Raw genomic sequence first — 12,389 nt, forward strand, 5'->3', positions numbered from 1 at the left:
TGGATAGCCCTTAGGACTCATGTTTTTTTTTAAACCATAATATCAGTTTTTTTTTAATTTGGGTTAGGAAATAGAACCATATTTTTTTTTCTCAGAACTGAAATATTTTTTGCACTGCACAAATGCTCGCAGGGCCCGTAGTCATATTGTGTTTCTTTCATAGAGTAATTTAGGAAGGCTTATTCATTTCCTGTTGTGCAAGGATCCAAGACAAGCCAGTGACTAAACTTTTGATAGCAAAATGGTGGTTCAGTGCACCAACTGCTACCTAGCTGTAGGGCAGAAGCTCCATGTGCATGGTAATGGTCCTTTCACTTGTCCCATTGCGGCTTCCTGGACATCAATTAATCAGGTTCCAATTGACAGCACAGAAGGAGGCCATTCGGCCCATCGAACTTGTACCAGCTCGTTCAAAGAGCAACTAGGTAGTCCTATTTGCCCACTCTTTCCCCATATCCATGCAATTATTTCTCCACGTATTTATCCAATTCCCTTTTGAAGGCTACTATTGAATCTGTTTCCACCCCCTATCAGGCAGTGCATTCCAAATCCTAACCATTTGTTGCATAAAAAAGTTTTCCCTCATGCTGCCTCTGGTTCTTTTATAGAAGGTATAAATAACTAATTCTACAAAGTATTACTCTCTGGATTTGACTGTAGCACACAATTCCCTTTGCAGGTCAGTCTTAACACCAGGTATTCTGGTAATGACTGAAGGCCTCCCGATCCTCTTCCAAATTTGTACTGGGTTGATGTGCTCCGATGGTGTTTGAAGGATGTGGAAAGAAGAAGAAAGAGCACCTGCCTGGCAGGTTCATCGCTCTTCGATACATACCCACCTGGAGGGCCGTAGATATAAAGAGGGTGGTGGGGTTAGTATTAAGTAGCTAGTTTCTTTCAGTTTAGCTTCAGGCCAAAGCAAGGTGGTGCAATGGCACAGATTCTGGAGCTTTATTCAATGCAAGTGCATTGCTGTCCACTTGTGATATCACAAGACACCTTTACATGTACATGTTCAGCTTGCCGCTTGTTCAGAATCCATCAAGCTAGGCTACACTCCTACGATGGGTAGATGTTCGATATCATTCAAAGAATGAAGACACTATCAAGGCTTTTTCAGCACCACCTCCCAAACCCGTGACCTCTACCACCTAGAAGGACAAGGGCAGCAGGCGCATGGGAACACCACCACCACCTCATTCCCCTCCCAAGTCACCATCCTGACTTGGAAGTATATTGGCCGTTCCTTCATCGTCACTGGGTCAAAATCCTGGAACTCCCTCCCCAACAGCACCTTTACCACACGGGACTGCAGTGGTTCAAGAAGGCGGCTCACCACCACCACCTCAATGGCAATTAAGGATGGGCAATAAATGCTGGCCTTCCCAGTGACGCCCACATCCCAGGAACGAATACGAAAAAAAGTAAGCAATCTACCCTTTCAGGCTGCCAGACCTTCCCCGACCACCCCGTGACTGAGGCAGGCCTGTACTATCCTTTGGTGACGATTCACGTGCTGTCGGTGGAACTGTTGCCTTTGGAGTCAAGTTCTTTGTTCCTCTGGTGAGAACAGTGGTGCCCAGTTTACATTCTAGTATTGTTGCTGTAAAGTCAAGATGATGTAAGCGATGGAAATTGTTACTCTCCAGAGCTTAAAAACTAGTCCGGGTGAACGATTGGAGAGACAGAATCGAGTAACATCCCTCAATATTCTGCTTCATGTGGAGAACATGGAGGGATATTTGGTCAGGAATATAAGCTTCCAGTAGAGGTCAGTACTCTGCAAAACCTTGTGTAGATAACAGTCGTGGTTGCCCTTGTTCCAAAATGAGTACAGCTTAGCTGACCCCAATGCCAAAAAAACCTTCACATTTCCAGAGTGAATTAAACTGAGTTTATTGTAAACTGCTTTTAATTGCTAGCAGCTGACCTGTTTTACTTGTCTGGAGCGGAAAATGCAGGAGTTAGTTGTATCGTATGTAAAATCATCCTAAAATACATGCTATAATAACTCATTGTTGAGGGAGTCACTGGTCAGTAAACCCACCCAATGCTGAATTAGGGTGCTTACCTAATTGGTTAATATTTAGTGAAATACTCTTGAGTTCAAACAGTATTTGTTTGAAGCTTTTCATTTGCAAAGTGGTCGAAGAGTTGAAAGGAAACTTAACGTTTCTACTGAAATTTTTATGCTGATTTTTATATAAATTAAATTGACTTTTTCTGAATCATTGTGAACAAATCCTGCTTTTTGTAGGAGTTTTGAGTGTGGGGGAGCTGCACAGAGACACAGTTCAAATGACACCCAGTGTTCGTGACTATATCTGCTGTTGGACTCCTCCTGCTTTGAATTGTATCCTTGTCATATTGTCCAGGCATTTGTCCAAAACATTCAGCATTTTGCAATAGCAACATACAAAGGTTTCACCCTTTGCTTATCCAGTGATGGCTGTCTCCGGAACTGTGGCACAGTCTGTTCCTTGTGGATGTCTGCAATATTGCAATGTCCAAGCCAGAACATCTGAAACAGTTTTGATATTGGGATAGGTAACCCGGTCAACCAATAAGCCAGCTGCAAATTTGCCTGATCTCTATCCCGAGCTATTGGGCTGATACATTAACATGTGGTTGATAAATGTTAATGAACGGCACACAGTGTGTGTGTGTGGTTTTAGTTTCTGAGCATGGACAGTTGAGTATTAGTAGACTGTTTAACCATGGACCATCACAACCAAGTCCAGTCTTGTTCAATGTTGACACACACGCACTTTGCAGAGAGAGACATTTGATAATCGGATGTGGTAAGCCAGCCTCTTTGTTCACCGCTCTCTAGCTCAAATGTGTAGCGGTGAATTGCACTCTACCTGAGATTGCCTAGGACTTGAATCTGGGACCTACTGGTCTGTAGAATGTAGTTATATATCACGTGGTGTGATTGTTCACTGAGCTGTTGGGAGAGCTGTTTTACTTGGGAACAAAATTAAATTCTGGCCGATACAGTATTGAACTACATAAATCAATACGTGGGTGATTCTGGATAGCTGCTGGCCTTCCTCTTGCTGCTTTACTGACTTGAGGGATCTGATACTTTATATTCGATAAATGTATAGTATTACATTTATCGGCAGGGAGTGGGATTGTCAGTACCCTGTATTGCTAACTCTTGCCATTGGAAAACCTGAACTATTTTGTTGCTCATATTTTCTGCATTCCAAATTCTAAGATGCAGGCTGCAGGATACAACTACGGTTTTTAAAGGCGTTCGTCCGTGACCGTAACAGGCTTCAGAAGGTCATTGAATTTGAACATTTATAAGTTTTATTTTCGACTTTGATCAATTGATAACTGTTGGCGGAAAAAGCATCCTCATCAGAGTTGATGTTGATTTAAGGCATCTTGACACTGATATTTAATTCAATGATTCCGTATCTGTCATGATGTACTGTGTGGTGGTGGATGGGTAGAGGAGGAAAAATCCCCTTTCCTCCCATGACTTACAAAACCACTTAGTCTTATTTTCCTCCTGCATTCTCCATTTTGCAGATCCCCAACATTTGCACACAATCTGAGAGAGATTCTGTTTTTCAATTTAAAACTGACCATGGATTTTGGGTCATAGAAACATAGAAAATAGGTGCAGGAGTAGGCCATTCGGCCCTTGGAGCCTGCACCACCATTCAATAAGATCGTGGCTGATCATTCCTTCAGTACCCCTTTCCTGCTTTCTCTCCATACCCCTTGATCCCTTTAACCGTAAGCGCCATATCTAACTCCCTCTTGAATATATCCAATGAACTGGCATCAACAACTCTCTGTGGCAGGGAATTCCACAGGTTAACAACTCTCTGGGTGAAGAAGTTTCTCCTCATCTCAGTCCTAAATGGCTTACCCCTTATCCTTAGACTGTGTCCCCTGGTTCTGGGCTTCCCCATCATCGGGAACATTCTTCCCGCATCTAACCTGTCCAGTCCCATCAGAATCTTATACGTTTCTATGAGATTCCCCCCTCATCCTTCTAAACTCCAGTGTATAAAGATCTAGTTGATCCAGTCACTCCTCATATGTCAGTCCCAACATCCCTGGAATCAGTCTGCTGAACCTTCGCTGCACTCCCACAATAGCAAGAACGTCCTTCCTCAGATTAGGAGACCAAAACTGAACACAATATTCCAGGTGAGGCCTCACCAAGGCCCTGTACAACTGCAGTAAGACCTCCCTGCTCCTATACTCAAATCCCCTAGCTATGAAGGCCAACATACCATTTGCTGCCTTCACCGCCTGCTGTACCTGCATGCCAACTTCCAATGACTGATGAACAATGGCACCCAGGTCTCATTGTACCTCCCCCTTTCCTAATCGGCCGCCATTCTGCATGCGTGTTTTTGTCCCCAAAGTGGATAATCTCACATTTATTCACATTATACTGCATCTGCCACGCATTTGCCCACTCACCTAACCTGCCCAAGTCACCCTGCAGCCTTTTAGCGTCCTCCTCACAGCTCACACCGCCACCCAGTTTAGTGTCATCTGCAAACTTGGAGATATTACAGTCAATTCCTTCATCGAAATCATTAATGTATATTGTAAAGAGCTGGGGTCCCAGCACTGAGCCCTGCAGCACCCCATTAGTCACTGCCTGCCATTCTGAAAAGGACCCATTTATCCCGACTGTCTGCCAACCAATTCTCTATCCACGTCAGTACATTAGCCCCAATACCACGTGCTTTAATTTTGCACACCAATCTCTTGTGTGGGACCTTGTCAGAAGCCTTTTGAAAGTCCAAATACACCACATCCACTGGTTCTCCCTTGTCCACTCTACTAGTTACATCTTCAAAAAATTCCAGAAGATTTGTCAAGCATGGTCATGCACATATAAGCTCAAAGGGTCGGGTGTCTTTTTTGTGTGTTTAGTAGTCATCACAACAGCTTTATATAGCACCGTTAACATAGAAAAATGTCTGTGTTCTACAGAGACATGCAGTGCTGACTGAACAGGATTCTTTCCTTCACCCAGTTGTGTCCAGTCTATTCAATTATAAAGCTGTCTTATTCACGTTCTGGCTGTCTTTCTCTAGTAATGATATTGTGACGGTGAAATTCAGTAACCTTTTCCTTTTCTAATCTGCAGGAATTGTCTCCGTGACTTGAAGAATCTGCAATTGCGCAAAAAATTGTTCTCCTAAATATAAAACCTCAATCTCCAGCACCATGCGGGTAAGTTTGAGTGCTGAAATATTTAGACCTGAATTAGTTTATATTTTTAAAATATGTTTTGCCCAGTGTCTCATTCCCAGAATGTGTTTTTCAAAATGCTGGATTGGGGTGAGAGACTGAATAATTCTTCCCCTTTAGCTCGAATCCCCTTTAGTTATGCTGTTTTGATGTTGGCTCGGAAAATTGGGGGCGATAGAAATTTGGGGCGACACTTGCAATTCATGGCCCTTCAAATTCAATCTTGTGTTGTAATTGTACGGCAGGAAGCAAGTGCTGTAGTGATATCAATGTTGGGTCCTTGGGGATCTCTAACTATATAATATATATTGCAGTTGACACGAGACAGCAATTTTAAGGTTCTGTTTCTGGTTGAAGGCACTCCGTGTGCATACTTGCCTCTGTATAGAGTTTTTAAATATTGCTCGTGTGCAGATATAATAACAAGTGTTGAACCCTGCTCTTTCCCATCCAGAACAGCTCAGAATATGATTAAGTCCAGATTTGAAAGTTGGAGTAAGATGCTTAACAATCAGGGAGACCAGTAGAAACAGAAGTACAAGGGAAAAGTCCAAGAATCCTGTCTGCATTTCAGTTTTCTCTTCAAGGAATCAATAGTGGTCTGAATTTGCTGCCAGTAATTTGCAAGCAGCACTGAAACTTTTTTCTGAATTTTAGCTCTTTGTGAATACTGGATAAAAGTTTGTGAGATTCATGAAAAGAACAAACTTGCAAGTGTATAGTATCATTCTACATCCGTAGAAAGTCCCAAATGCTTTACAATCTGTGGATTATCTTTTGAAGTACAGTCACTAAAAGTGCTTTGCCTTTTTGATGGTCTGTACCACTTGTTGCTGATCCTGGTACCAAACTGCTGTTTTTGTCCCTGCTCTTCAAAAGTAACTTGTTGTGCAAAATAATTTTTTTGAGATGTTTTGACACAGTGCGAAGTAAATGCAAGTATTGTCCTGTAAGATTGCTTTAGTTTCAGTTTTGTTTGCAAATCCCAGTCTCATTTTTAACGTACAGCTAGGTGCATAGAGCTCTCTCCACGCTGCCGGAGAGCTGTTCAGAGCACCAGCACTGCAGTCGGTAACTTGCGGAACCTTCCTTTATGTTGCATCCTTGTCGTCTCAGCAACTTTTGCTAATTTTATGTGTGCTTTGATTTCAGATGGACCTGGAAGAGGGGAAGGGTGGTACAGGCCTCCGCCAGTATTATCTATCAAAAATAGAAGAACTACAGGTGATTTGCCATGGCAGAACTAAATCTCCTGGGAAGTTTTATGGGAGAAGCAAGTCTAAAATGCAAGACTTACAAAATCCAGAAATAAGGAAGAAAATACAGTAGCTAATCTGCATTTGTAGTAACTAACTTTTTTACAAAGTGTTAATTTTCCAATAGTCTGCTCCATTACAATAATTTTATTTTGCACCTTGATGATGCCCTTTGTAACTTGCAAGAGATATGTTCTGAACTCCAGAGGGTAGGGGTGCTGAGCCTAGTGTAATATATACAAACTTTATTTCCTGCATCAGTTAAAATAAATACATCATTGCTCATCAAATCAGGCAGTTTGTATCATGGAAGTCCAGTATAAGAACATAAGAAATAGGAACATACGGCCCCTCGAGCCTGCTCTGCCATTCAATAAGATCATGGCTGATCTGATCATGGACTCAGCTCCACTTCCCCGCCCGCTCCCCATAACCCCATATCCCCTTATCGTTTAAGAAACTTGTCTATTTCTGTCTTAAATTTATTCAATGTCCCAGCTTCCACAGTTCTCTGAGGCAGCAAATTCCACAGATTTACAACCCCCTGAGAGAAGAAATTTCTCATCATTTCAGTTTTAAATGGGCGGCCCCTTATTCTAAGATCATGCCCTCTAGTTCTAGTCTTCCCCATCAGTGGAAACATCCTCTCTGCATCTACCCGGTCAAGCCCCCTCCTAAACTTATACGTTTCGATAAGATCACCCCTCATTCTTCTGAATTCCAATGAGTAGAGGCCCAACCTACTCAACCTTTCCTCGTAAGTCAACTCCCTCATCCCCGGAATCAACCTAGTGAACCTTCTCTGAACTGCCTCCAAAGCAAGTACATCCTTTCGTAAATATGGAAACCAAAACTGTACGCAGTATTCCAGTGTGACCTCACCAATACCGTATATAGTTGTAGCAAGACTTCCCTGTTTTTATACTCCATCCACCCTGCAATAAAGGCCAAGATACCATTGGCCTTCCTGATCAGTTGCTGTGTTATCTAGCTGCCAGCCAAATTATGAAATCAGTTTCTAAAATGTATCAAATAACTCGCTATTTTGTATGCTGTCCTCTGCCTTTCAACACTGCAGTCAGTTTATTTTATTTGGGTTAAAAATTGGTAAAATATTTTGTTGGTTTAAAAAGGCAGAATGCCGTAAGAATCATTTCTCTGCGAATGCAGAATGTACCTGATGAACAGTGTTCCCTTTAAGTTGCGCAGCTGTGCAGTGATCTGGTGGTCCCACACAGGCTGCTCAGCGGCTTTGCAATGGAAAAAGCCACACATGCGTGGTAATTTGAATGGGCCATGCAACCTCTTAAAGGGCCTGCGCCCCCCCCCCCCCCCCAAAATTTTTTTTATCGGGAACATTGCTGATGGGTTTAATGTTCTTTAGACGCTGTCAGTAGCAGCATATTTGAGCTCTTAAAATTTACTGACGACCAGGTAGTCCTCCAGTGATCTGATCTGAATTTGTTTACTACCATCCAGTCTTTGTATGTGAATTGATACCATTCCAAATGAATATGAACATCGCCATTTCTAATGTCCCCCCTCTCTCTCTTTCTCAAAGCTTATTGTCAACGATAAGAGTCAGAATCTCCGGCGTCTGCAGGCTCAAAGAAATGAACTCAATGCTAAAGGTAATTAAAAATGCTACGGGATAGTACTTTGTCCGGTGTGGCTGTACAGCTCACTTGAACTGGGAATGTGCTCCATCTGTTATCAGTGTAAATTCTTGTGATGGCTAAACTGACGATTGTTTGGCTAGCAGTGCTGCAAAGAAATTTAAAATGAACTTCCTAGAAATGGCAAAGTGCTGTCCATTACTTAGTACTTAGTGGTTCTTGTAGACATTGCAGCAGAGTATAAATCACTCGGGACACCGAGTGTTGGTGGGAGGTAAATGCAGATGAGAGCCGCATCATCCGTTGGCCTCTGTCCAATGAATTTTGATTCCCTTCCCCATCCATCCATACAGTTCCCTTCGACAATGCATGTAGTCCTGTTGCATCAAAGGAATGCAGGCGGGGCTAAGGTTTTTAATTTGACTGCTTACTTTTCGTATTTATCTGCCATTTGGATTCAGTTCAGTAATTTTTTTTTTAGCTGGAATGCACTAATTCTCCAGTGATAACCAACAAAGTTAATCGTGGCGTCTGTATCCGTGCTAGAATTAGACAGCAACATTTTCACGGGAGAAAATTAACATAAAGATTCAATTCAATTTATTTGGGAGCTGTCCCAAAAATTATTTTCTGAGGGGCTCATCAGAATATAAGAATTAAGAGCAGGATTAAACTATAATGTCCCTCGATCCCGTACCGCCATCAGTAAGATAATCTTTGACCTCAACTCCACTTTCCTGCCCGATCCCCATATCCCTTGATTCCCCTAGAGTCCAAAAATCTATCTATCTCAGCCTTGAATATACTCAACAATTCAGCATCCACAGCCCTTTTGAAGTATATATTCACAATCCTCTGAGTGAAGACATTCCTCCTCATCTCAGTCCGAAATGACCAACCCCTTATCCTGAGACTATGCCCCCTAGTTCTAGACTCTCCAGCCAGGGGAAACAACCTCTCAGCATCTACCCTGTCAATCCCCCTCAGAATCTTGTATGTTTCAATGAGATCACCTCTCATTCTTTTAAACTCCAGAGAGTATCGGCTCAGTCTCTCCGCATAAGACAACCCTCCCATCCCAGGAATTGTGAACTTTCGTTGTACCGTCTCTTAAAGCAAGTGTATCCTTCCTCAGATAAGGAGACCAGAACTATGCACAGTACTCAAGGTGTGGTCTCACCAAAGTCCTGTATGATTGTAACAAGACTTCCTTACTCTTGTACTCCAACCCCCTTGTAATAAAGGCCAACATGCCATTTATATTTCTAATTGCTTGCTGTACCTGCATGTAGGAGGACAAATAAATCTCTCTGAACACCAACATTTAATAGTTTCTCACCATTTAAAAAAAAAAATTCTGTTTTTGTATTCTTACCAAAGTGAATAACCTCACATTTCCCCACATTATACTCCATCTGCCACCTTATTGCCCACTCACCTTAACTTGTCTATATCCCTTTGCAGGCTCTTTGTGTCCTCTTCACGGCTTACTTTCCTAGCTTTGTATCGTCAGCAAACTTGGATGCATTGCACTCAGTCCCTTCATCTTAGTCATTAATATAGATTGTAAATAGCTGAGGCCCAAGTACTGATCCTTGCTGCACCCTGCTAGTTACAGCTGCCAACCTGAAAATTACCCGTTTATCACTACTCTTGTTTAACCAATCCTCTATCCATGCTAATATATTACCCAACCCCATGAGCCCTTAGCTTGCGTAACTACCTGTTATGTGGCATCATATCGAATGCCTTTTGGAAATTTGGCTCAAACTTTTGGCTCAGATGATGTGAAATTATGAGAGCTAACTGTGATTTGTTTTGTTGTTTGTAATGAGATTCATTTCATTTTTTTAAATTCTGTGAATAGTGGGTATTTTTTGGTGGATCTATGAGATGGTATACATCTAAGACTTAAACCGTACATAATTACTGAAAATCAAACTTTGTATGAATATAATTGTAAATGTTTCTTATAGTGCGCATGCTGCGGGAAGAACTACAGCTATTACAGGAGCAGGGTTCTTACGTCGGAGAGGTGGTTAGAGCTATGGACAAGAAGAAGGTGCTTGTCAAGGTAATTTTGCAGTGTCTTTTGCAAGTGAAGGTTGCACCTATGGGGTCACTGAATACAGAATTTATACTGAGCTGGAAAGATCTGATAACTGGAATATTGCAATGGTGTTTTTCACTAGTGGAATAAATTCTTTCGTGCTCCTGGTGATTATTCTATTTCAGAAAACCGATATCTATTAAATTCAATACATGCGGCTTGCGATTGATTGGACACTTCTAGTCCTGTTAGTCTAGCATATGGAAGTTCCTATGCCCAAAATAAAGGTTTAAACTAAAAATTCAAATACATATTTCACTATTATTAAATTTATGCATTGGATAATCTTTTTTTGTCTTTTTATACTTTCATTTAAATAATTACTTTGAGGCCTCAGCCTGGGCTGGGACTTGATATATTTGCTTTGAGCTGTGACTGAGCTGAATTTAGGTTGTGCAATTTGAGCTTGTGCAGTGTACCCACTCTTTAGCTCCTAACACTTTCTACCTCGTAGCTTTGGAAAAAAAAAACAAGGACAAATTTTCAGAGCTTTACTTGGGTAAAATGTCTTTTTTTTCCCCCCAAAACAACAGGTTGTGTATAATAGTATATTGATGACACATCTGTTGTAGCCTTTATGTTTTTTAAAGTGCAAAAAGTATATTAAACTGAGGCAGAGAAAGGTGAGGGTCTGAGAGAACGTGGGTCCTCATTTAATATTACTTTAATTTTCCCCCAAAAAAACATCAGTTTAAATTTTGAAACTTGTTTTGCTGACCGAAAGATCACTGCTAATTGCATTCACTTGCGCGATAGAGATTCTAATTTGTAACACCAATGTGTCTGCTCATGTGAGCTTGCATCTGGGATATGGATGTTTTGCCCCATATTTTAATACCCAACCATGACTTTGCTTTGTAATTCCTGTCTGAATCTGTATGGGTTAATTCAGGCGACCATTCCCAATTCAGTGCTGTTTACCCTCAGACCCCAGAATTGAAACCTATATGATTCCAGGAATAACTGGCATGGAATCCATAAGCTGAAATAGTGGCCAGAATGATGACTGCCCAATATTAGCTGTAGTTTCTATAACACAGGTTTTGAACCACGTGAATGGCATTTGTTGTCGAAGAGCTTTTCTATCAAGATTACACGATGCTCCTGCTGCTTTACCCACAGTGGTAGATTCACGTCTGCACCCGATCCTTGCTGACCACATTGCTTACTGTTCCTGCAGCAATGTCTGATCACAGCGGATCTTCACACAACGCTTGATACAAATCAGTTTCCTGTACTCTTCATTTTCTTTTTCAAAACTCATTGTGGTGAGGCATGGGTGTGCTGGGAAGTGGAACATAATGTCCTTAGCACTGATGCGGAAGATGAGACCCCACACTTGATCCTAACTGCTTGAAGGCTCGGTTATTGTAGTGGATTACAGAGCTGGTTGTTTAATCAAATATTTAAGTTTCCAGTTAACTGGGATTTTTTTTTTCTGTGGTCTGCTTGCTGCCCTCTTTCACAATCTTTCAGTTCCTCTATCTTGTGTTTTTTTTTAGTTGCTTACAGTATGTAGGGGATGTAATTGAGTGGGAATTATTAAATAATTGATGGGGATTTCAAATAGTATGGCATCTCTAAGCGGCACAGCTTGTTGGAGCTGGATGGGCTGCATTATGGAGTGTAAGGATACTGGTCTGTACTTGAAACGTTTCCCCACATGGTCATTTATTGACCTCCACATCCCGGTGCTATAACCACTAACAGCAAGTTAAAATTGGAGCACTGTTTACCCCATCCCCACCTCGAAAACAACTTGCATTTCTATAGTACTGTTAACATAATATGCCCAGAAGCACTTCAGAGGTGAAACAGGCCACTGAACTCTGAAGAAAAAAGTGAGGGGTGGTGATAATCCAAATCATGATTAAAGCGGTATGTTTTGTGCTGGCTTTTTAAGGAGAGGACAGTGGCAGCCAAGCAGAGGGGTATAGGAAGACTGTTCCAATATGGGGTAGACGAGACAGGTAAAGGTTATGCGGCGAAAGATAAAATGGAGGGGAGGGGTGCAAAGGCTGTAAGATTTAGAAAAGTAGAAGGCATGTACTGGCATAAAGGGCTGGAAGAGGTTGTAGAAGTAGGAGGGGCAAAAGTATGGAGGGAGTTGTAGACCAGGTTATTCAATTTGCTGTGTTGGAGGAGAATAATAACTTTTATATAGCGCCTTTA

At 41.7% G+C, this 12,389-nt stretch overlaps 1 protein-coding gene across 1 annotated transcript in view; it reads left to right on the top strand.

The window, feature by feature from the left end:
* Window positions 1–12,389, top strand: part of psmc5 (proteasome 26S subunit, ATPase 5) — a 36,999-nt gene that overhangs the window by 3,324 nt on the left and 21,286 nt on the right. Inside the window, exons 2-5 of the mRNA XM_070864452.1 lie at window positions 5,132–5,217; window positions 6,388–6,459; window positions 8,053–8,122; window positions 10,084–10,181. Of these exons, the coding sequence (XP_070720553.1) occupies window positions 5,212–5,217; window positions 6,388–6,459; window positions 8,053–8,122; window positions 10,084–10,181 (246 nt within the window). The 5' untranslated portion in view covers window positions 5,132–5,211. The remainder of the gene's footprint in view (window positions 1–5,131; window positions 5,218–6,387; window positions 6,460–8,052; window positions 8,123–10,083; window positions 10,182–12,389) is intronic.

This window comes from Pristiophorus japonicus, chromosome 21 (genome assembly GCF_044704955.1).
Source record: "Pristiophorus japonicus isolate sPriJap1 chromosome 21, sPriJap1.hap1, whole genome shotgun sequence".
Lineage (NCBI taxonomy): Eukaryota > Metazoa > Chordata > Chondrichthyes > Pristiophoridae > Pristiophorus > Pristiophorus japonicus.